Here is a 25536-nt window from a genome sequence, read left to right as displayed (position 1 = left end):
TGTTTGCGACAGTGGGAGCGCGTTTGCGGCAGCAGCATGGCAGCATACAATGGGAGTTTTGAGAGCTCAACCAGCATCAAATCTAGAAAAGAGGCCAAAAGGGAAGAAAGAGAGCTCGTTTTACAACAGGTAAAACAAATAAACGCTTTAAACTCGATTAGAATAAGACTCAAAGACCTACCAGAATAAGAAGCGAATGCTGTATTTCTTGACAGATCTGTTTACAAACCTTTCCATTCAAATTGCATCAATATACAGCATTTATGTGTCATTTTCTGTATCTAAATGTCCTAAAGCGTGTTTTGAACTTCTTTATATGTTTAATATTTTCAATATATGTAAATATATTTCAAACAATTAATGAAATACAACGATCCTTAAAAATAAATGACTCTATCTTTCATATCTTGTTATAAAATGCAATATTACATCAGCATTAAACCAACAAAATGACTCCGTATGTAATATAGTATGTATTAAGTATGTTATATAAATTGTGATTGACTAAAAATGCTGATATATCATTGCATTTTATGACAGAATATAAAATGTCATTTATTTTAGGAAATACATTTATTCTTTAAATAATTTATTTTGAGAAATAAAGCCAAGCTCATTTTTTTCAGCAAGAGAAATATTTCATTATGAATCAACATTCTCTAAAAAAAAGTTATGTCCATTGTAAAGTTATAATATCATTTAAGAATAATCCTCATCTCAGTATAGCCAGTTATCAGCTGGTTAATCTGCCTGGACACTACTAGTTAGTTCTGACCCGGTCAGACTTGATTACTTCTGGAGCTGAACTGAAATTCAACTACCTTCAGGTGGTGCTAACAGTCCACAAAACAAGATTTATCCTGGGACAAAACTCTTAGCTGATGAACATGGTGATTTATATAGATCATGACTTATTATGTAAAAGGTACAGATTAGAGGAAAGGCTTTAAGTATTTAAATATGTCCTCCTTTTCCTTCTTTTGTACTGTAAATTCTCATGGTCTCTGATTTAAGAAAGTGCCATGACCTTCAAATATGTTTGAATTTTTGGCCGAACTGTTTTTATAATCTGGTATTGAAGTATTGTAAATTATGATATGCATCTGCATCACCTTTAAATAAATTAAAGCCTAATAGAAATATGAAAAAACAATATAAACGACAAGCACATAAAAAACTATAAATATAAAAATAAAAGTTAATTTAAAATTTTTTATAAAGTTAAATAGAAACATTTAAAAAAATGGCACAAGCACATGACAGTTTTTACTAAAATAAAATACAATTTTAAATATAAAAATGGGATTAAATGAAAGCTAAATAGACAAAAGCACAAAATGACAATGAATTTAACTAAAATGTAAAAATAAGGTTTTATAAACACTGTAATAGAATATAAATACTAAATATAATCAATACTTTTAAAATATATAATGTGAAACAGTGATGTTATTTAGATGAACTCGCTTTGCTGCATGTTTAATCCCATAAAGTCATCTCAGAAATAAAAATGCTTATGATGTTGCATTTTGGGGCATTATTTGCACATATAGAAGGTCATTCTGGTTGTTTACAAAATGAAAACTCAAATAATGCAGAAATAATATGAGTAGTTTGCTATTCCAACTGTAGGCACGTACTGTGTCTGTTATCTCTCTGCCAGCTGTGTTGGGCTTTCTCTGTGCACACATTCACCTTAGTCTGCCTTAACCCTGACAAACCTTTATCACCTCAGTGCACACGCACAACCTGGTCTAGCAAACGGATGCAGCAGTCAAAGATGTAATTAGAATTTAAACAGCCTGTAATACTTATCTGCTTTCAGAAATCACCTCTTCTCCTGCTGCTTTATCTCTCTGTAGGCTAAAGAGAAGTATGAGAAAGAGGAGAGGAGGAAGGCCGAGAGGCAGGCCAGGGGTGAGGACACATGGATGCTTCCGGATGTTGACCTGCGACTGCAGCAGATAGGCCAGGTCAGAGGTCAAACTGCAGCGCGAGCCTCGATACAGACGACAACAAACCCAAATAAATGTGCATGTGTTTATTGAAGATGAATCATGATATATCTTGTCATGTCTGCATTTATTTGATTAAAAATACAGTAAAAACACAGTCCTGAAATAACTATTATTTATTTGAATATATTGTAAAATGTAATTTATTTCTATGATGCAAAGCTGAGTTTTCAGCCTCATTACTCCAGTCTTCAGTGTCACGTGATCCTTCAGAAATCATACTGTAGGAATTAAAATGCTATGAAAGCAAGTTCATTTTATCTTTAAAAATGGGTCTTTCATCTCCCTTCACACTGGATTCACATTTTGTGCTTGTTTTTGTGCACACAGGAGCATACAGTGAAAAACAAGAAAAAGAAAAAAGAGAAGAAAGCAAAAAAGAGTAAGAAAGAGAAGAAGAAAGCCAAGAAAGAGACAAAAGACAAGGAAGATGCATCTTGTGGCAGCTCTGAAGTATGTATCTGGATGTTTAAAGGAATAGTTCATCCAAAAGTGAAAATTTGCTGAAATATTACCCACCTTCAGGTCATTCAAGATTAGGATGAGTTTGTTTCTTCATCAGATTTGGAGAAATGTGTCTCTGCATCAGTGTCTCAGCAATGGATGCTCTGCAGTGAATGGGTGCCGTCAGAATGAGTGTCCAAACAGCTGATAAAAACATCACAATAATCCACACCACTCCAGTCCATCAGTTAACATCTGGAGAAGACAAACGCTACGTGTCTGTCAGAAACAAATCCAAAATTTAACTTCAAACCGTTGCTTCTGGCCAAAACCCATAATAATGCTTCCTCCAGATTTTGTCTTCTCAAGATGTTAACTGATGGACTGGAGTGGTGTGGATTATTGTGATGTTTTTATCAGCTGTTTGGCTCTTATGTTGACGGCACCCAGAGCAAACGGGTGAACCATTCCTTTAATCTACACTTAACCGTGCTTTAAGCAATTTTCTTTTCTGGTTGCATGATTAAATTTGTTGCAGTAACTTGTGATTGTTTTAGTATAAAATCATATTATTTTCTGTGCCAATCTTTTCAGGACTCGGAGGACGAGTGGGTGGAGGCCCCGGCTCTGTCAGGGGGCGGAGACAAGGCATGGAAGGCGGAGCAAGAGGCCACACCCACTGTCAGCTCAGCCAGTGCTAACCAAGTAAGATCCTACTCTATTGTTGCTGAGTGAGTTTTGTTGGTTATCTGGAAAGGGCCCCAATATTAGATCAATAATCTCTGTTTCCCAACATCTCCAAAATCTCTTTCAGTGAGAGCATACTTACTAGTACCTGACATGTATAAGTCTGTATTGTGTTCTCCAGGATTAATGGAGGCGGTTTGTCATACAGCAGTTTAATGTGATGCGATTACTATCCTTGCTGTGGACCGTAATCACAGTCTTCAGAAAAACATTGAGATTATGAGAGTGTGTGTGTGTGTGTGTGTGTCAGAGTGGGTGATTGTTGTCCTACACAGTAAAGCCACTTGTGGAAACTTCAGTACTGTTATTAGTTGAATTGAAGAGCTCTCTCTGAGCCGTGAGGGCGTTCACACTGACAGCCATTCTCAAAGCCACCAGAAGTCATTCATTTTCAGCATCCAGCGATGTGACGAAGATGCGAAAGGTTCAACTTTGCACAAATGGGCCTAGATGCACACAAATGCTTTTCTGTCCTCAGCAATAAAATTGCTTGTTGGTCAAAATAAAATGACATCTTTTTTTTACTAGTGATGCCTCTCATTTGTGACCAGATTTTCCAAAACACCCACTACAATGAAGAATAGTCTTGTTTTTTGTTTGACGATTCCTAGAGGGATGAATGGATGACCTTTGACTTCCTGGCGATGAAAACGACCTCCGTGGCAGAGAGACGAGCGCAAAAAGAAGCAGAGAAAGAGGCAGAAAGGCAAAAAGCAGAGTCTATCGAACAGGTGAGTGACGTTTGTGTCTCCAAACAACATGAAGGTTCAGGAAGACGGCAGTGCTGTTTGTAATAGGCGTCTGTTCTAATCTGTGAAATAATAAGATGTTCTTCCCAGTTTAATGACACAACCGTGCATCTAAAATTCTGCTGATTACAAAAAAGGACTAATATTTCCTAATGAGCATGCTGCTTTCAGATATATCAATAAAAATCTATCACATATGAAGATTTTTCATATTTTATCCCAATAACAAAAGCAGTCAAATGTAAATAGTTTTGTTTTTAACAGATCTTTTTTTTTTTCCTGTTTTTAATGTTTTTCATCTTGAAAATAGCCTTGAATGCTGGCATAGCATTAAAATAAACAAGCAAAGAGTTTGTGAAAATGAACTGCTATTATTAACACATAATTGACCTATTTTAGCATAATGCATTGCTGTGCATCTCTGCAGAAATTGCATTTGTGATCATTTTCTTTTGCAAAGCATTCACGGCAGTTTGTGTTGTGAATGTTTGCAATGAACAGTTCATCTTTCATTGATTATATTTCATGTGCAGAATGCTGAGAGAGTACCTCCGTCGAGTACCGGTTTAAATTTTGGGTGTCATAATTGAAAATGAAAACTTTTACTTTGTTCTCCTTGATGCAAACTGCTGTTAAACTTGGCTTCAGACCAAGCAGTCAAACCAAGTGTTAAAGTAAGCGTTTTTGTTGTATATTTTTGTGTTTATCGTGTGTGTCTCTCTCTTTCTCTCAGGCTGGTCTTCACAGGTTAGAGTTGAACCCTTACTGGAAGGACGGAGGAAGTGGTCTGCCCCCGGGGGACACCTCCAGTACCGCCGTTAAAAAAGGTAAACGCCGAGACCAGGTGATGATCCGACACGGCCAGACTCCAAAGGATTATTTTTGTCTCAGCCGCTGTAGGCGATACAGTTCGCGTGAAATCCTAAACACATTATACACTTTACACCAAACTACATTCTTGGTCTCTCTGCTTCAAAGTTTCATGTTTAATTCTATTGTTATTTTATAAAATGGTATATTGTACTATATATATTATATACTATTTAATATTTGTGACCCTTGACCACAAAACCAGTCTTAAGTCGCTGGAGGATATTCGTAGCAATAGCCAACAAATACATTGTATGGGTCAAAATTATAGTTTTTTCTTTTATGCCAAAAATCACTGTGACAATAAATAAAGATCATGTTCCATGAACATATTTTGTAAATTTCCTACTATAAATATATTAAAACTTAATTTGTGATTAGTAATATGCATTGCTAAGAACTTCATTTGAACAACTTTAAAGGTGATTTTCTCAATATTTAGATTTTTTTGCACCCTCAGATTCCAGATTTTCAAATAGTTGTATCTCAGACAAATATTGTCCTATCATAACAAACCAGACATCAATGAAAAGTTTATTTATTCAGCTTTCAGTTGATGTATAAATCTCAATTTCGAAAAATTGACATATAGTAATAATAATAGTAACAGATTTCAGTGTTCTAGCATTTCACAATGCTTTTTAGCTTGCAATGAACAACAATTTGTGTCTCCTGTTGATTTATATTTCATGTGCAGAATGCTGAGAACGTATTCAGGTATCTGTAATGTCAGACCAAATTAACATGGGCCATAAAAACCCATCTTCGCAGTCTCTGTTCTCTCAGAGTTTCATGTTATTCACCCCTAATGTAAAAAAAAAAGGCAAATTAGCAGTTACATGTTGGTCAAATAACCTTCTAAAAAGCTAAATTGGCTGTTTGTAGCAAAAATAAGATGCAATTTTAACCCGACTTTATGCAAAAGTACTATGTGGAGCTATTAATATTGTAACCCATGCTCTTGTAGAGTTTAAAGCCAATGAGCTGCTCTCGTCCTTTTTCATTTTTCCTGATTCATTCAATGAATTTTCTCTTTGTCATTTAAATATACTGTTTCACTTGTCACATGATTAGAATGAGGAGTTAAAATGGTGTTTGGCATTGATGTTAAGCTGACAGCGCAGCTCTTATCTGAGCTCTGTACAGGCCGAGCGGGAAGTGTTAATTTGACAGATGTTTTACACTGATTTCTCTCTGTCTCAGTTGGAGTGGTGAATGATGGAGGGGTGAGCTGGCTCAGGAAGTCATATCAGAGGATGAAAGAGCAGGCCGACAGAGAACAGCGCAGTCTGGAGAGCGTGGTGGCGGAGAGATACGGGGTGAACACACACACACACACACAGCAGTAAACAATAACATCTCTCTGTACTTCAACACTGTAAAGTTGCTTCCCTTCTGCGATAGTTCAGAGTTTATACATGGCAATGCTTCTTAATTTGATTCATATTTAAAGAACTAGCTTATAATAGTCATTTGTTCATGAAACTGAATGAATCATTGCTGTGTGCAACCAATAAGGTGCAGCGTGATGCAATTTTGTCATGTTTTTTCACACTGTCGTTTTTCTCTCTAAACACATTCGGTTCAGACGGCAAGATCGTAACTCATCTAAAACAGAAAATCTTACTTTGCGGAGCTTCAGATCCTGTAGCAGAGCGTTTTGTTGAAAAATGTTTTGCTATTCAGTTTCTCCATACAGATATGCTCAGACTTTTGAATCAAACATTACAGATTTGGACTTAAAGTAAAAAAAATCTCTCATGGATGACAATTAAATTAAACAAAACACAGCATAATATGGAATTATTGATTTATAGTTATTGATTGTACGTATAAAATACAACAAATTTGACATTTATTGCAAAATAATATATTTTAAGTTTTTTTAATATAGTGTAATATGTTGTATATTAATATATAATATTCTAATGGAATCATAAATTTTACATTTATTGCAAAGGAATTGCACAAATATATTTACATTTATTGAATGTATTATTAAATTTATTTTAATATAACGTTATAACATATATTGATATATAAATGTATTTGTTTAAAATATTAATGTTATGTATATGTAATGTAACATTTTATGGAGAGAGAGAGGACAACAGTCTTTAAAAAAAAACATGATAATTTATTATAATGTATACTAATATATTATTATTATTATTCAAATATATAATGAACTTATTAATATTATTAGTAATATATTATTAAGTCTTGTATTCTTCATTTGCTAAATAATCATATAGATAGACCAGATAGATAGATAGATATAATATAAATATAAATATATATAGCTCACTGCTGAGCTTTTTTAATTTCTGAATTTTTGGCCATAATTCTCTGATTGGTGTTTTTTTATCTTCAGGATTCATGGGTGGTACAGCTTGTAAATGTGTTTATTATTATTATTAGTATTATTAAATTAAAAGACATTTTTGAAATGATGCTGAATGATGACTTTAACAGAATCATACACCATCAGCTAATACTTCTGGAACCTGACTTATTGGCATATTTTGAGTCAAAAAGTGCCTTCCAATACACCATTTCACACTGAGAGTGAGCAGTACTGGAGTGAATTTTTTTCTGCTTGAGGTGGAACAGGCCTTGATGATGTGTTTTGATGGTTCTCTCTTGCCACTGCAGTCGATGGAAGAGTTCCAGAAGAGACTGCGAGAGGCGGAAGAGGCAGCGTATGGAGAGAGGAGAGGAGACCGAGAGAGATGGAGGAGAGATGACAGACAGGAAGGGAGGGAGAGATGGAGGAGAGGAGACCGGGAGGAGAGACGGAGAGACAGATCACCACACGCTGAGAGAGAAAGAGAGCGAGACTTTGAGAGAGGATCTCGAGGCCGCGACAAATGCCCTCCGAGATCCCGGCCGGATCCAGACGAGCATCAGCATTCCCAGAGACACAGCGCTTCCTCTCAGTCCAGCCTCAAGTTCGTCAAACCCTCAGATGCTGATGAGGATATGAGCGGAGGGGCGGGGTTCAGGAAGGCGGGGCCGAAAGGCTCTACGTCCAATCAGAGTGCAGGATTCAAGAAACCTGTTGATGACGATGATGGTGTTGTGCCTGCCTGGAGGAAGAGCAGTGCTGTGCAGGATCCAAAGGAGACACCAACCCCACAGAAACGCACAGAGAAGAGCGCCGCCCCGCTGGAAGAGAGCACAACTACAACAACATCAGTGAGCAGGTCAGAATAAAGGGATCATGTGATTTTTAGAAGAGATTTCACTATATTCTGACCTTTACACCCACATTAGAAGACAGTTTTTCAACATTTCACTTGTAAAAAATAAGACAAAACAACTAAAAATAGTATATTTCTCTGATATTCATTGCTTTAATTCACCCACTTAACAACTGTTTTTTTCTTTGAAGAACCAGGATTCCCATTGTGTCATATCAATTACAGATTTTTTATAATGAATATTTATTTTTCCAGTTTTGCCAAATTATAAAGGTTATTAAATATATTATTTTTTAATACAATATTATTAATGTATAATATTTTGCAATATATGATGTGTGTGTGTGTATATATGTATGTGTGTATATATATATATATATATATATATATATATATATATATATTTGTAATTACAAAATAATATATTTAAATTTGTATTTAAAAATAATTAAGTAATTAATATGATAATTAAATAATATATCATATATTGTAACTGTATATTTTAAATTTATTGCAAAATACTCATATATTTAATATATCATTAAAATATATTAAAACATTAAGTATTTTTTAGAATGCATCAAAATATATTATTTTGCTATTAATATTTTTTAATTTAAAAGATATAAAATATTACAATGAAAATATAATTACAAAATGACTTTTAGGAATTGGTATCCAGTAATTGCAAATGATTAATTGGAAATGTCATAAAGTCAGGGAAATGTATTTATTCTATACAAGTTCTTGACATTATTTTATACTTTTGTGAATGTTACTTATGCTAAAACTGATTGAGTTTGTCAATCTACCAGTTCAGAGAGCGAGGAAGAGGAGGAGGAAGAGGTGATCCTGACAGATGAAGAGATGAATAAACTGGGAGCCAAACTCGTCAAGGCAGAACTCATGGGGAACACGGTGAGCTCAATAAAACACTCCTGAAAACCATGTGACCTAGACATGATGCCCATAAATGCTTTCTTAATAGGAAGCTCACTAGGGCACGCGGTCTTCGTGTGCTAGAAGTAGACTCAGATACTGATGGTATGTTTTGATTGTGTGTGAATAATCACAGGCGCTGGTGGAAAAACTGAAGGCTCAGATGCAAGCGGCCCGTCGAGCCAAAGAGAACCGAGCTCAAAGAGCAGCCCAGAACAAACCAGTTTCTGCACCAACAGACTCCGAAAAGGATGTGGTGCTGTTCAGGACCGACCCTTTGGGACGAGCCTGGCCGGTCAAAGCCCCGTCCCAACCACAGGAGCCTAGAGGAGGACGGAGGAAGCAGAAAGCGGTGAGACACACGCTCACATACACAGCTTTGAAGTGTTATTATAATTAACTAAAACCTTTAAAAAATGATTGCTTGAAATAATATTAACTGAAATAAATTCTAATATTAAAAACTGAAACAAATATTATTTCAGCTTGTTGCCAAGTTAACATTTCTCATTTAGTTTAACTTGATATACTAAGACGTATTATTAAAAAATCCCATCAAAGGCTTTTTTTCGTAAAAGTTTGGCGTATCTAAAGTTGGTATGTTACATTTTTATAGAGCTTGTCATTGAAAGCTTGCTTACTTATGGTGTGGTTTGGTAGCTCCACAGCTCAGCAGAGAAGTCAGATTTGTAATATTACTCGGGCTGCTTCAAAAATGATTGGTTGTGATCGTCCCACTATTGATGAGATCTATGTCTCACGTTTGCAGAAAAAAGGTTTAACAATTCTGAAAGATCCCTTACATTCAGCCAGACACCTCTTTACACCTCTTCCTTCAGGCAGACGCCTTAAATTAAGTCTACGCGTTTTCTGAACACCACTTATTGTAGGATTGTTCGTGCTCTTAATTCCTTTGGTATCTATTCATCTGCATTTCACTCCTTATAATTGATAAGACATATATGTATTGTAGGATTTATGTAGGTGTATGTATTTATGCATGTTTTTTAATGTATGTTATTGTTTTTGATGAGCTCACCAAGCAAATTCCAATACAAAAAATAAATATATATATATATACTAAAATAACTCTCATTAAAACTGAAATAAAGAATAACGGTCACTGATGTCGTTTGCAAATATAGAAGCGGTTGAGTACTTATGAGGAGCGTTAGTTAAAATCACATCTATTAGCGATGATTTTTCCGGGTTTTTAAAGTTTGGCCGTGTGGGACTGTCAACAATCTGAAAAAGATTTAATGAATCACAATAAGCTCTGAAACCATCAGATACTGGTTGTAACCAGTTCCAATTTAGGTCTCCAAAGGCTACTAATTCCTTAGAGTTAAAATCAGACAGGAGTTGCATTGAGGAGGGCAAAGCACCGCTAACAGCTGAAGGTGTCCTATAACAACCAATGACCGTTATACAAAGTGAATTAGAGACTTTGAGCTCCAAGGCTAAAAATTTAAACTGTTTAACTAACGATATTGATAGCTATACATTAACTTGATACTGGTTTTTGATTTAGATTGCTACACCCCCACCTCTATTAGTCCTAAAAGCATTATAACCACTTATATTAATTTCTTTATCTGAAACCGATTTACTTAACCATGTTTCAGACAAGACAATTACATCAATATCTGTTGAGTGAGCCCAAATGCGCAACATGTCCATTTTAGGAACAAGACTGCGTACATTCAAATGAAAGAAACCAAGACCAGACCTTTCTTTAAAATCTGCTGGGGTGTTAAAGCCTATAGAGGTGTCTGGGCCTGGGTTTGGCTGCACATTTCCTGACATCAACAGTAATAAAGCAATTAAATATTTTAGCTTAAGTGATTCATTGCTTCTCCGACCAAAATTCTTGTAAGTCTTGGAGCACACAAGAGATAGTGGTAAAGTTGTCACATAACGTCATGATACTAGACCAAATCAATCAGAGGGGAAAAATAGGGGCAGAGGAAATGATGCGACATTAAGTGAACGGCCAAATGCACACGTGCCTTTAACTGATTCACACGGTATTGGGAGCACTAGACTGGAGTAGCCATTCCAGTAGTTGATCCAGCAGGTAAGCAGGCTCCAGGCACCGACCAGTCAGCGGAGAAATTAAAATCAATGTGATATTGTGATATTTAATATGCGTAGCATCCACTTATGCACTAATGCACAGTCAACTCACAAGGTTTTTGCTATTAAGAAAAAGCAGCCCGAGCCTGTCTCTCAGTTTCAACAGAGCATGATTTATCACAGCACTTGTATACTGTTGCTGATCTGGACTGTTTTGGATCTGTTTTATTTATAGTTATTTTCAAAGCTTCAATGTACTGTTAAAAAAACGTCATTATTTAATTCTAATAAATAAGTTCTTGTTAAAAACTAAGCAAAATTAAAAATATTTTGCTTATAATTTCTGCACAGGAGAGACTTGGTGTTGTTTCCAAACAAAAGTAAATATATCGGTATCGGGCAAAATGAGTTATCGGATATCAAAAATCCAATATCGTGCATCCATAAATTTTACATTTTTCATTTTGATTTTAATCATTTTGTTTTGTGCTTTAGTATTTTTTTTGTATTTTGTTTTGGCTAATTAAGTTTAATTTATTTTTAAGTTTTTTTTTTTTTTTTCAGTTAGGGTTGGGGTTTTTAGGGTTTATTTATTTCCTGTTAGTAATTTCAGTGTTTCAACTTTCAGTTCAGTTAGTTGCCAAGGCATTGTTTCCCATATTCATTCATTTTTTATTTAATCTAATATTCATATTTTAATTTTTAATAGTTTTACTTGTACTTTTAAGTAACTGAAACTTTTTTCTCCTGACATGATGCGATTTAGCTAAATATGGTAATTTGATTGGAATTTACTTATAATTAATATTAACTTGGAAAACTACAACTTCAAATGAGGTCACGTTTTCTCCTCTTCTATGATTTTTTTTAGATTGAGACGCACCAGGATGGTGAGCGTGTGCGCTATTTTGAGGATGATGATGGTATGAATCTGCAAGAGATGGTCAGACGGGAGAAGATGAGCTCTGCTGAAGATCAGAACGCGCTTTACTCACGCATGGCGGCCAAGGTGAGCAACAGTCTCCTTTACAGACTCTTTACACACCAAACACTGATAAATGACTGTGTGGAGTTTAGCCAATCAGCAGAAAACAGCAATAAATAGTGTTTTTCTAAAGTGATGTTCACAAAGATTAATTGTGCATTTAAAAAAAAAAAAAACAGGATTGAGGGTTATTATGGTTGACAAACTATAAAACATTTTAATTACTTGAATTCAGGGTTAACTAAATCTAAAATAAAAATAAAAAATGTTTCTTGACATAAAATAAACATTAACTGAAATAAAATATGAAAACGCTTTATTTCGGTAAGTTGCCAATGTAACATTTCTCATTTTAATTTAGTTTAACTTGATGTACTAAAATAACTAAAACCAAAATATTCATAAATGAATAAAAACTACATAGATATAAATTAACAAAAGCTGTATAGAACAAACAAAAACTTCTAAAAATGGGTAAACTTCTAAACTTTACCTAATTTTACAATGAAAATGGAAAATAAAAATAAAAACTGATTCAGAATATTAATAAAAACTATAATAATATCTCGATACTAAATAACACTGATTGAAATAAAATAAACATAAACTGAAATAAAATATAATATTCAACTTTTTTTGTTGCTTAATTTGATGTTAAAATAACTAAAACTACAACTTAAAGCCAAACTATGTAGAGATATAAAAAATAACAGAACTAAATGACTAAAACATTAATTAATATTGAAATGAAAATGGGAAAAACTTTTTTAGCTTTATGCAAATGAGCAGCAATGTAATTGCTATTATTAGCTTGAAGACATTAGAGCACATGTAATAAAAAAACAAATGTGTGACGTATAGAAATATTCGGATGCTTTAATATATGAAGCCTGAGTTTGTGAGCCGCAGACGTGCTCAGACAACCTGTGCTTGTATATTTGTCTGTGCACGTCTCTGGTCGTAAGACAGACTGGCATCAGCAGATGGTGACGGTCTGTCCTCCTCTCTGGCTCCGATGTGATTTGGTGTTTCTCTGATTTTAAACCCGGACAGGGCTACTAAAATCCGTTATATTAAACTAAGACGTCACGGTTGCCATGGAGACCAGAAATATAAAAGTGACAAACATTTGCACATTTTAGCGGCACATCTTGGTCTCTCTGCCAAGTTACCATGGCATAGCAGCTAAAAGTGTTATTAATATATTTATTTCACCAATTTCACCAGTAGCTGTGTGTGTGGTTGTGTGTGAATGTGCAGAGTGTGTGTTTGTGTAATTGCAGTGCATGTAAGGCTGTGTCGTATTGCTGAACTGCGGAACGTTCAAGAACTTTTAGAATGTTGACGTCACATTTATAGAATGTTCGCTATTCAAAATTGAAAATATTTGAAATATTTGCACACTGAATAGACAACTGGTTTGCTCCCTAAAAATTTTTGCATACTGAAATATGCTTGGTGTTTTTTTCCGCATTCATTTCTTCATTATCATCTTTATTTTATTACATTTTATGCTTAAAAAAAATTAAGACTAAAGTTTGTGCATTTCTCATTTTCTTGCATTAATAGAATGTTCTCAATTTGAAATCTAACCGGTCGTGCAATCATGCTATTGTAATATTTGCATAAATAGGCAGTTCATTCTCTCTTGCATAATGAAATGTGCATGGTGGTATTTTTTTGAAACTTTGTTGTTGTCTTTTCTGATTTGTCATTTTCCTTTTTGTATAGTAACTCTTTATAATAAGGTTCCATTAGTTATTGTTAATTATTGCATTAACTAAAATTGACTAACAATGAGCAATACATGTTACAGTATTTATTCATCTTTTTAATGTTAGTTAATAAAAATACAAATGTCCGTGGTTAAATTCAGATCCATTACCTAATACTAACAGATTTGACTTTTGATTTTTAATGATATACTAATAAAAGTAAAAAAATAAACACTAACTAAAATTAATAAATGCTTTACAAGTATTTTTCATTGTTCAAATTAACTAATGTTAAAAAATCAAAGGTTATTGTAAATATTACCTTATGTTTTTATTAAGTAATTATTTATTATTTATTTAGTGAATTAATTAATTTGTTTTTTTAATTATTTATTTAATTAATGTGACTTTTAGTAATTATAAAAAAAAAAAATTAAATATGAAAAAAGTAAATCTCCATTTGATTCTTTAATTTATTTGATTATTTAATTTGTTAAATTCAAATACAAAAATCAATTTAAATGCATGATTTAAATATGAAACAAATCAACTTTGGTTCACCTTTGTAATATTTTGATTGGTAAAAAAAAATGTATTTGTAATTTTTTTTTTTTTTTGCAAACTGATTTTTTTATTCCTTGGATCTATTTAACCCTTAATAGTCACTTTTACAGTGCAAACACAGTCTTGTTTTATGTGTTGATTCTTAAGCAGTCGACCGTAGCCAAGATGTGCCAAAACCTGCATTCAAATGAAACTGAAAATGCAAATCTAGTTGTTAGATTGGTATATGTAATCCAGACAGCTGTCGGCCAACCACAGACCTGCACACAAACTATTCTTAAAATCTCTGCCCTGTCTAGGTTTTTATTTGCATTCGCTGGAGTCAGAAAGCATAAAAGCAGAGAATAAACTTAGAATTGAAAGCGCAGTCACTCTCACCTCGGCTCCTCTCCATCTGTCAATCAAACATGCCAGTGTGAACAGACACGCCTCCCACACAGATCACCCGTTGCTACGGATACATTGCCTCTTTGTCTGCTTGTTGTAGCACAGCGTTAAAGCTCTCTCACTCTCGTGTGTGTTGGAGAGGAACACACACGCTCTGTTAGCATAATCTCTGCGGCCCGGTCGCATCTGCTGCTCATTTCTGGATTCTGCTGGAGATAATGACCTGCAGGTTTGCCAGCAATCGGCAGTGAATCCGTACCTGACCCTCAGTCAGATCACATGACCACCTGCCGCCCAATCAGATCACGTGACCTCTGTTTCTCTTGCAAAAAGCATGGCCTCTTCCTAATCTGCATATTATCACTCCTATATAGTGTACAAGATAACAATTAGGGCGCCTTAAATCTTAGTATGTAAAGCTTCCAAAATAGTGTATTTTGGGCTTATACTAGTACTTGGACTATTTTTTACACAATTACTAGTACATGCATTTCTTACTAGTGAAGGATAAGAGTGCTAGGGATTTGTCAGCTGAGGCTCTTAAGCCTAAAATATGTATTTGAAGTCCTCCTGAGATTTAATCTTAATATTGTAGTGATTTAATGAACCCTTCATATGTTCACGGTTCTTTCATGTTTTTCATGGACACATGACATGCAAATAAATGGATAAAATATTACATTTTTAATTAAATTAATTTTATATGTTTATTTATGTTTATTAAACAGTGTTTTAGTGGTTTGACTTCCTAGTTGAAGATTAAAGTTGAGTGAAACCTCTTTTTGGTTGTAATAGTGTCTCAGTCCACATTGACACAGGTGTTCAATATTTATTTATTTGGTTATTTATGTATCTGTTTACTTATTCATTCATTCAATTTACTATTATTAATAATAAAAAATAATGAATATAAATTTAAAAATAAAATATTATTAACAGATTACAAAATGAATATTTATGTCTTACATTTTTCACTTTCAAATGTTCAAATCCTCAAATTGTTATACATTTCAGGTCCTCAAGGTTTTATTTTGTCCCAATATTGGGGAAATGCTGTGAACTTTTGTCCAGAACAATTTTGGAAATTATGCAAATGTATAAATATAGCAAACTCACTGCCCCAAATGCGGCAAAGTAAAAAGCTACATTTACTTTGAACTGAGACACTGATTATTAAAGTGGATTATTTATTCTCATTTATTCATGTATTTTAGTTTCACATTCAATATAACTAATTACTAGCTTTTCATCAACTTACCCCTGTTTTAGCGCATGAGTTATTAGACTCATAAACCGATTCTCATTCCTCTGTCCTGAACTGCTTTCAGCTCTTAAATCAAGATAAAACTCGCAGAAATGCCAGATAAAGTGGCTGATAAAAGTCTGCATGCAAATAAAACTCTGTCTGTGTGTTTGTTTTTACTGTGTTATTAATGATTTGTGTGTTTTGCAGATGATGGGGAAGACAGACGGCGATAACTACACGCTGGATGACATGTTTGTGTCCAGCGCGGCTCAGAGGGAAAGATCGGGTCGAGACGAAGAGCGGCAGAGGAACAAAGCGGTGCACGAGACACGACGGTTAGCCGGACAGATGGAGAAATGCAGACACTGCTTCGACAGCCCTGAACTGCCCAAACATCTGATCGCCGCCGTCGGAAACAAGGCACGATATATTACTGTCACATTTCTGCTTACGAGAAAAACTTCATGCTGAAAAACTCGGAATAAGTTTTCGTTTTTAAAGAATCAAGTTTGATATCAGTTTACACATGAATATAAATTATTGCGAGAAAGTCATACTAAAATATATTTGTCATTTCACCTTAGCAACTGCATAGCAACAACCCAGAACACCTTAGCAACCACCTAGCAGCACTCTGGCGAACACCCTAGCAACCTTATAACAATGCACTTAAACACCCACTCAGAACCACTCAGAACACCTTAGCAACTGCATAACAACAACCCAGAGCACCATAGTAACACACAGTGTCTGGTAACCACCCAGAACACTTAGCAATTGCATAGCAACAGCCTAGAGCACCTTAGCAACGCATAGCAATGCCCTAGCCTACTAACCACTTAGAACAGCTTAGCAGCTGCATAGCTACAACCCTAAACTCCATAGCTACGCCCTGGCAACCACTCCGAACACCTTAGCAACCACATAGCAACGCCCTGGCAACCACTCAAAACACTTGGCAATCTCATAGCAAGGCCCTATCCTACTTACCACTTAGAACACCTTAGCAACTGTTGAACCAAGATGGCGCCGAGCATGGCAGCTGTGTTGCGAGCTCCAAGAAAACTCTGCAGTTTTTCTTATGTTTTTTATGTTTTATTTGTTATTTTGTTGTTTCACGTGTTAGATGTTGTCAGTATAACTGTCTACGATAGACACACGCTTTTAAACATTGGTTCCTTCGTCGCGCAACGCAAACCGGACTTTGAGTTCCTGAACGCCGGCGCCTTGTTTACAGACACCGCATCAGAGCCCTTTGTCTGGGCTGCACGATCGCGACCGAAGAAACGCCGCCGGAAAAGGGGGAAGAGAGCCGGCGTCCTTGTCAGACTCAGACGCCGTCCCCTCCGACCTCCTCTCCCAACTATTTTGCTGGCTAACGTTCAGTCACTGGACAACAAACTCTGTGAACTGCGGGCACGCATCTCATACCAACGGGAAACAAGGGACTGCTGCATTATTTGCCTCACAGAAACCTGGATGTCGGCAGTGGTTCCAGACTCAGCCATCGAGCTCACGGGGTTCTCCGTGCACCGCTCGGACAGAACGAAAGAGCTCACAGGGAAAAGCAGAGGCGGGGGCGTCTGTTTCTTTATCAACAACTCGTGGTGTGATGAAAGGAACCTACACTCTATTAAATCCTCCTGCTCCCCTGACCTGGAATTTCATATGCTTCTGTGTCGACCATTCTGGCTACCGAGGGAATTTACAGCGATCATAATCACAGCTGTTTACATTCCCCCTCAAGCCAACACAGACCAGGCACTTAAGGAACTGTATGGGAATATAAGCGAGCAGGAAACCGCGTACCCAGATGCAGCGTTTATTGTTACGGGGGACTTCAACAAAGCCAACTTCAGAACAATAGCTCCAAAATACTTTCAACACATCACCATCAACACGCGTGGTGATCGTGTACTGGACCACTGCTACTCTCCATTCCGGGACGCCTACAAATCGCTCCCCCGCCCACCTTTCGGCAAATCGGACCACACTTCCGTTCTGCTCCTGCCTGCTTATAGGCAGAAACTGAAACGAGAAGCACCCGCCCTCAGGACAATTCAATGCTGGTCGGACCAATCAGACGCTATACTACAGGACTGTTTTGATCACGTGGACTGGGACATGTTCCGGGCAGCGTCTGATGACGACATAGAGGCGTACTCAGATACTGTAACGTGTTTCATCAGGAAGTGTGTAGAGGATGTAGTACCGACAAAAACAATCCGCATCTACCCCAACCAAAAACCGTGGATTAACAGCGATGTTCGAGCAGCCTTGTCAGCGCGGACATCTGCCTTTAAATCCGGAAACTCTGACGATCGCAAACAAGCCAGTTACGATCTCAGGAAATCAATCAAAGCTGCCAAACGACAATATAAAAACAAAGTTGAAGAACAATTCAAAACCAACAACGCAAGAAGCATGTGGCAGGGTATCAACAACATCACAGATTTCAGAGGGAATAAACCAGCTACTGTGAACATTGCCGCCTCTGTACCGGACGAACTTAATAACTTTTATGCTCGTTTCGAGGCTCACAACACCGCCCACACAGAGCGCGCTCCCGCGGCTGTAGCAGAAGAGGCGAGCGCACTTTCCTTTTCTGTCGCAGATGTAACCCGATCCTTCCGACGGGTGAACATCCGCAAGGCTGTGGGTCCCGATGGCATCCCAGGCCGTGTGCTCCGAGCATGCGCATTCCAACTGGCCGGGGTTTTCACAGACATTTTTAACCTTTCCCTCTCTCTGTCTGTGGTTCCCGCATGCTTCAAAAAATCCACCATTGTGCCCATACCAAAGAAAAATAAAATCACATGCTTGAATGACTGGAGGCCCATTGCTCTGACACCCATCTTCAGCAAGTGCTTTGAGAAACTCATCAGAGACTACATCTGCTCTGTGCTGCCTGACTCACTGGATCCCCTACAATTTGCATATCGCAGAAACCGTTCCACAGACGATGCTATTGCCTTCACCCTGCACACTGCTCTCTCCCACCTGGAAAATAAGAACACCTATGTGAGAATGCTGTTTGTGGACTACAGCTCAGCATTCAATACCATAGTGCCTGCCACACTGGTTGAGAAGCTCCAGACTCTGGGACTAAACGGATCTCTGTGCAGCTGGATCCTGGACTTCCTGACAGGCAGATGTCAGGTGGTCAGAATGGGCAACAACACTTCATCCCCGCTGACCCTCAACACTGGTGCTCCTCAGGGCTGCGTCCTCAGCCCACTCCTGTACTCCCTGTACACACACGACTGTACAGCAACACACAGCTCCAACGTCATCGTCAAATTTGCTGACGACACAACGGTGATAGGCCTGATCACTGACAACGATGAGACGGCCTACAGAGAGGAGGTGAGAACCCTGACTAAATGGTGTCAAGAGAACCACCTCTCACTCAACATCGACAAGACCAAGGAGCTGGTGGTGGACTTCAGGAGACAGAGCAGAGAACACACACCCATCACCATCGACATGACACCTGTGGAGCGAGTAAACAGCTTCAAATTCCTCGGTGTTCACATCACTGAGGATCTCACATGGTCCGCTCACACAGATGCAGTGCTGAAGAAGACACACCAACGCCTCTTCTTCCTGAGACGGCTGAGGAAGTTTGGAATGAACCCCAGCATCCTCAGATCATTCTACACCTGCACTGTGGAGAGCATCCTGACAGGCTGCATCACCGCCTGGTTTGGAAACAGCACTGCTGGCAACCGCAAAGCTCTGCAAAGGGTCGTGCGAACTGCCCGTCACATTGTTGGAGGTGAGCTTCCCTCCCTCCAGGACATCTACACCAGGCGGTGTATAAAGAAAGCCCGGAGGATCATCAGTGACTCCAGCCACCCGTCCCACAGACTGCTCTCTCTGCTGCCCTCAGGAAGACGTCTCCGCAGCATCCGATCCCGCACTAGCCGACTGAGGGATAGCTTTTTTCCTCAGGCTATCAGGCTAATGAACAGTAAAAACTAATACACCCTACAGCACACTCCCACTTTACAATATACCACGCACTGCACTTTAATCCCATACAGTTCAAACTGGACTACCAGTACACTACTGCACAAATACAACAATCTTTTTGCCAGCACCGGATATCATCCAATGCACATCCATGACATTTGCACATCCGGTTTATATATAATCTGCTGCATCTTCGCATATTACTGTGTGTATATAACGTAGAATCTGTACTACATACTGTGTATAATGTGTATCGGTAACTGTATGTCTGTCTAATAGTACACTGTGTGTACTGAGTATATGTATGTGTATATTACACATTGTCATCTGTATAAGTCTGTACGTATGTATGGTAATGTCTATATGTAAATTGTTTTTGCAGTGTCTGGAGCACGCTCTCAAGAATTTCACTCACGAAGGCACACGTGCTGTGGTGATGTGACAATAAAAGTGATTTGATTTGATTTTGATTTGATTTGAACTCCATAGCAACAACCCAGAACACCTTAGCAACCACCTAGCAGCACTCTGGCGAACACCCTAGCAACCTTAAAACAATGCACTAGTATCTGCTTAGAAGACCTTATCATCTGCCTGGCAACCACCCAGAACGGCATAGCAACGCCCTGGCAACCATCCAAAACACCTTAGTAACGTTACAGTAATGTCCCATTTACAGCTTAGAACACCTTAGCAACTGCATAGCAACAACCTAGAACACCTTAACAATCTTATAGCAATTTTCCAGTAACCACTTAGAACACCTTAGCAACTGCATAGGCAACACCCTAGTAACCACCCAGAACACCTTGGCAATCTCATAGCAATGCCCTACCCCACTAACCACTTAAAACACCTTAGCAAATGCATAGCATCAACCTAAAAAACCATAGCAATGCCCTGGCAACCACCCAAAACACCTTAGCAATGGCATAGCAATGCCCTGGCAACCACTCAAAACACTTTAGCAATGGCATAGCAACACTGGTAACCATCTAGAACACCTTAGCAGCCTCATAGGAATGTCCTAGGCACTGCTTAGAGCACGTTAGCAACTGCATGGCAACAACCCAAAACAACTTGGCAGTCAAACAGTAATGCCCTGGCAACCACTTGGGACAAACACACACAAGCGCACACACACTCAGACTAATTTGTTTTAAATAGCATTTTGTCTCTGTCAACTGTCAGAAACACTGTATATCTGTGGCAAAAGAATCCTGATCTCTCCAGCAGCAGTCTGGCCGTTTCGGGTGTTGTGCACTTGAAGAGGATTCTTCCTGATGTTCAGTTCATCCTTGTGCATTTGGGATGACAGGAAATGGACTGCGGGACAAGCTCAAGATTTTAGTGCGCTGTCCTCAATCACATGACGGGTGTGTTTTCTCTTGTGCAGGTGTACTTGTGTCTGCCGAACAGCGTGTCTCTGACCGAAGGTCACTGTTTGATCGTCCCTATCCAGCATCACACAGCGGCCACGGGTCTGGATGAGGACATCTGGAGTGAAATACAGGTACAAGCATTACAAACACGTGTGCTTGTGTATGGCCAAAAATATTGGCACCCTTGCAATTCTGTTAGAAAATGCAACACTTCTTTCAGAAAATTGTTCCAATTGGTACTCATGTGCTTATTGTTTTTGTTTGCACTGCAACAACACAAAAAAACAGGAGAAAAGTCAAACTTGATACAATTTCACACAGAACTCAAAAATGAACTGGACAAAATTATTGGCACCTTGTCAAGATTGTAAGAAATAATTGCTTTTCAAGCATGTGATGCTCCTGTAATTTGTATTTAGACACACCTGTGGCAAGTAACAGGGGTGGGCGATATAGTAATCACACTTGCAACCAGTTAAAATGGAGAACTGAATGATTACTAATTTTCTCTCTCTCTCTCTCTCTCTCTCTCTCGTGTAGATGTTCAGACGGGCACTGGTCCATATGTTTGAGTCTCAGGAGTTGGACTGTGTTTTTTTGGAGACTCATATGAATCCGAAGAAGCACCTGCACATGGTGTATGAGTGTGTGCCGCTGCCCAGAGAGCTCGGAGACATGGCACCCATTTATTTTAAGGTAACTTGGGACAAACAGCCTCAAACCGGCATCACAATAGAGCATAGCAGTGACTGTCCAGTTCTTTAGTGGCCTTGATTCTGAACGTGTTTTTCCTCTTCATTTTTCCCATAGATCTTTGTAGGAAAGCTATTTTGAGTAGAGCATTTTGATAAACACATGCACTGTTACATATTCATTATATTTTTACATAACATGTCTTCGTTTTTGTAATGAAAGTTTGAATAAATCTGTTATGAAAGCAAATTTTTATGACAATCACCATATAAATGTTTATGTAATAAATTGGTGATAATTTTGTAATTAAAAAGTTCATATAAAACTGCAGTTTAAATGTTTGTACAACTCGAATATTGATTATAAATTTTTTTAATTAATTGATTTTTAAATCAACTTTATTTTTAGTTTGTTTTTACTCTGAACACCTTAGCAACCTTATACCAATGCCTTATTGGTATATAAGTTTATAAGACCTTATCAGTGGCATAGCAACCACACAGAACACTATAGCAACTCCCTGGCAACCACCCAGAACACCTTAGCAACAGCATAGCAATACCCTGGCAACCACCCAAAACATCTTAGCAACAACATAACACCACATTGCACTTTAACAGCCAAACAGCAATGCCCGTGTAACCACATAGAACACTTTAACAATTGCATAGCTACACCCTGGCAACCACCCAGAACACTTTAGCAACTTAAGTTTAAGTAACTGCTTAAAACACTGTAGCAACTGCATAGCAGCAGCACTTTAGCAGCCAAACAGCAATGCCTTGTCAACCTGCCACAACACCTTAGCAACCACATAGCAACGCCCTGGCAACCACCCAGAACTCCTTAGCAACTTCATAGCAATGCCCTAGTAACTGCTTAAGACACCTTAGCAACTGCATAACAACAACACTTCAGAAGCCAAACAGCAATGCCCTGGCAATCACCCACAACACCTTAGCAACAGCATAGCAACACCCTGGCAACCACCTAGCAATGACGCAGAACACTGTAGCAACTGCAGCAATCGTTTAGCCGTCTTGGTTCTTTTGCTGCTTCACTAATAATTTAAAAAAACATTTGCTCATTGGGGAAAATGAATAGGATTTTTATTTCTGTAGTTCTATAAATCTGAATGATCAGCATTATTATCAAAAAAACAAACATCTATTGTGTGTGTGTGTGTGTGTGTGTTCGTTCAGAAAGCCATAATGGAGTCAGATGAGGAATGGGCCATGAATAAGAAGGTTGTGGATCTCTCATCCAGAGACATCAGACGAGCTGTGAGTTTTTTCTGTTTTCTCCTGATGTCTTTTATTCTTCCTCCTCTATCTCAGTGTTTGACGTCGCTCGTGTTTTCTCAGGTTCCTCGCGGGTTGCCGTACTTCTCTGTGGATTTTGGACTGCAGGGCGGATTTGCGCACGTTATCGAGAACGAGCAGAAGTTCCCACACTATTTCGGAAAAGTAAGTCTGGCAGTAATCTTATTGTGAAGCTTTACAAACAAACAGAAAAACGGGGTCATGAACAGCCAGTTTTTTTTATGTTGTAGTGTTCTCCGAGGTCCACTTATGTTATTTTTACATCAAAAAACATCATAGTTTAGAAGTAATAGACTATTTTGTGTCCTGTTTTTAAAGCCCCCTCATCAGAACACTGTTTGAATAGGAGTGGCGGATTGTAGACTCTGAAGCAAACACCCACTGCTATGATTGGCTAAGAGTTTTGTTTGACAGCGTACATTCCTCATAGATGGGCATTGCTGTGATTTAGGTTAAAACCACATAAATACTCAGTCCATATTAAACGATCTGTTTAACAGACACAGCAGTAGTGATCAGTTACTCGCAACATTACTGTCGGATCCAATATAATCTTTTTGAAAATCTCGTGTTGAATTGTGTCTTGTTTGTAAACGAATCAGCGGTAAAATGAAGTGAACAAAGGACCGTGTTCTTACTGACACGGTCTGGATCTTCATAAAAATAAAGTTCATTCGTTCTTTCCTAATGTTGGGATCATAAGGAAAGCAATGCAAACACTGTTCTTCCACAGCTTGTATATTAGTATCGCTTTTTATTTTTATTTTATTTATTTTTTTCCTTTATATGTTTACTATTGAAATGTTGTTGTTGTATGCACTTGTCAATTTTATTTAATTTCTGTATTTTCTTAAATGGGTTAACTTTTAGTTGTAGTTACTTTTTCTTATTTGTAAGTCGCTTTGGATAACAGCGTCTGCTAAATGACTAAAAGTAAAAGTAATATAAGCTGTTTTTAGAATAACAAGAAAGTTTAGAGTTCTGAAACGTTCAGGATGTTTTTCTAGAACAGTGACCAAGGGAATTCTGATTTCTCAGTTCTTGACCCCTTTAAAATCACACTTTAAATTGCAAATTTTCAGAATAATTACATTGGGGTTTTTTTTCTCCCAAATCAGAATATTGACTGAGATTTGTTCTGTCTCCATCAGGAAATCCTGGGCGGGATGCTGGACCTGGAACCGAGACGATGGCGGAAACCGATACGCGAGAATTTCGACGACCAGCGTAAGAAGGTCCTGAAGTTCGCTCAGTGGTGGAAAGCATTTGACTGCACTAAAACCGACAGCTAGACACTGAAACAGTGTGCTTTCTCAACTCTACAGAGACTTTACCGTACTGGAATTGTAATTTTAGAGGGCTTGCCATGTGTACATGGCTCTAGTATCTAAAGTAAAATGTCTAGAAAATAGTCATTTAAACCAGGCATGTTTTATCTGGTCTGAAGATTTTTATGGGACCCTTTTAATGTTTCAAATCTAGGTAAATGCTTTTTTTAATTAAATATCAACCCAGGAAATATTTGGTTTTCTCTTAAATATAATACCTGCTCTCATCCAGTGTTGATGTAAATCGTGTTTTCCTGAGCAATTAAACTCAGAATAAAATATTATAAGACCTCCAGCTGCTCAGATGATTATGTGCTCTGGCTTTATAATCTGATTATATTTAGATGACGTCCCGCTCGCTCGTTCCTGTGAACCTGACCTGTCCTTGAGTTCACCCTGTTGAGCACCGATCATCTGTGGAGTGATGTTGTTTATGCCTTACCAGTAATTTAGTGAAAGAAAGAAGTCAATTTTGTTTTTATAGCTATATTTTAGCCTGTGCTGCTTTTCAAGAACATGCACATTCAAATGTTGCAAATTACGTTTCTTAAAGAAACCTGCTTTAAAAAGCATTAAATAATAAAAATTTGCGTTGCATAGAAGGCAAAACGCCACAAAAATACAATGTAGTTCTGAGAAAAAAAAAACAGAATGGCAAGTTATAAAATTAGATTTGCGAGATAAAAACTCAGGATTCTGACTTTTTCCCCTGCAATTCTGAATTTACAACTTGCAATTTCACCACAGAATAAGAAAAAGGGAATTGTGACTTCTCACAATTCAGACGTTTTTTTTTTTTTTTTTTTGCAATTCTGAAAAACATATAAAGCTAGATTTGTGAGATATAAACTTGCAATTTTGAGAATTGTGACACTTTTCTCTCACAATTCAGAGTT

General features: G+C 37.5%; 1 protein-coding gene across 3 annotated transcripts; it reads left to right on the top strand.

Annotated features, from left to right (window-relative positions):
• The first annotated feature begins 10 nt into the window (after positions 1–10).
• Positions 11–25385, top strand: LOC306854486 (CWF19-like protein 2). Of its 3 annotated transcripts, none has more exons than XM_079392552.1 (17): positions 11–129; positions 1863–1973; positions 2346–2468; positions 3054–3164; positions 3791–3937; positions 4689–4782; positions 6029–6144; positions 7481–8031; positions 8844–8946; positions 9104–9319; positions 11915–12052; positions 16148–16360; positions 21312–21428; positions 21838–21993; positions 23193–23273; positions 23355–23456; positions 24464–25385. In XM_079392552.1, exons 5-17 carry the CDS (start codon positions 3830–3832, stop codon positions 24602–24604), a joined length of 2136 nt encoding a protein of 711 aa, XP_079248678.1. In that variant the 5' UTR covers positions 11–129; positions 1863–1973; positions 2346–2468; positions 3054–3164; positions 3791–3829; the 3' UTR covers positions 24605–25385. The 3 variants fall into 3 exon arrangements, with proteins under 3 accessions (XP_079248678.1, XP_079248677.1, XP_079248679.1); XM_079392551.1 differs by having other exon boundaries at positions 17–129; positions 3818–3937; XM_079392553.1 differs by having other exon boundaries at positions 20–129; positions 3758–3937.
• Positions 25386–25536: the final 151 nt, after the last annotated feature.

The sequence above is a fragment of the Barbus barbus genome (genome assembly GCF_936440315.1).
Source record: "Barbus barbus genome assembly, chromosome: 34".
In the NCBI taxonomy this organism is placed as follows: Eukaryota; Metazoa; Chordata; class Actinopteri; order Cypriniformes; family Cyprinidae; genus Barbus; species Barbus barbus.
This window is presented reverse-complemented; position numbering and strand designations above follow the sequence as displayed.

Excerpts from the sequence above, each read along its gene's own strand:
- LOC306854486 (XM_079392551.1), top strand. The coding sequence starts at position 37 with ATGGCAGCATACAATGGGAGTTTTGAGAGCTCAACCAGCATCAAATCT. Across the intron at positions 8,032-8,843 it reads ACAACAACATCAGTGAGCAG|TTCAGAGAGCGAGGAAGAGG; the intron begins GTCAGAATAAAG and ends TCAATCTACCAG. Across the intron at positions 21,994-23,192 it reads TGGCACCCATTTATTTTAAG|AAAGCCATAATGGAGTCAGA; the intron begins GTAACTTGGGAC and ends GTGTTCGTTCAG.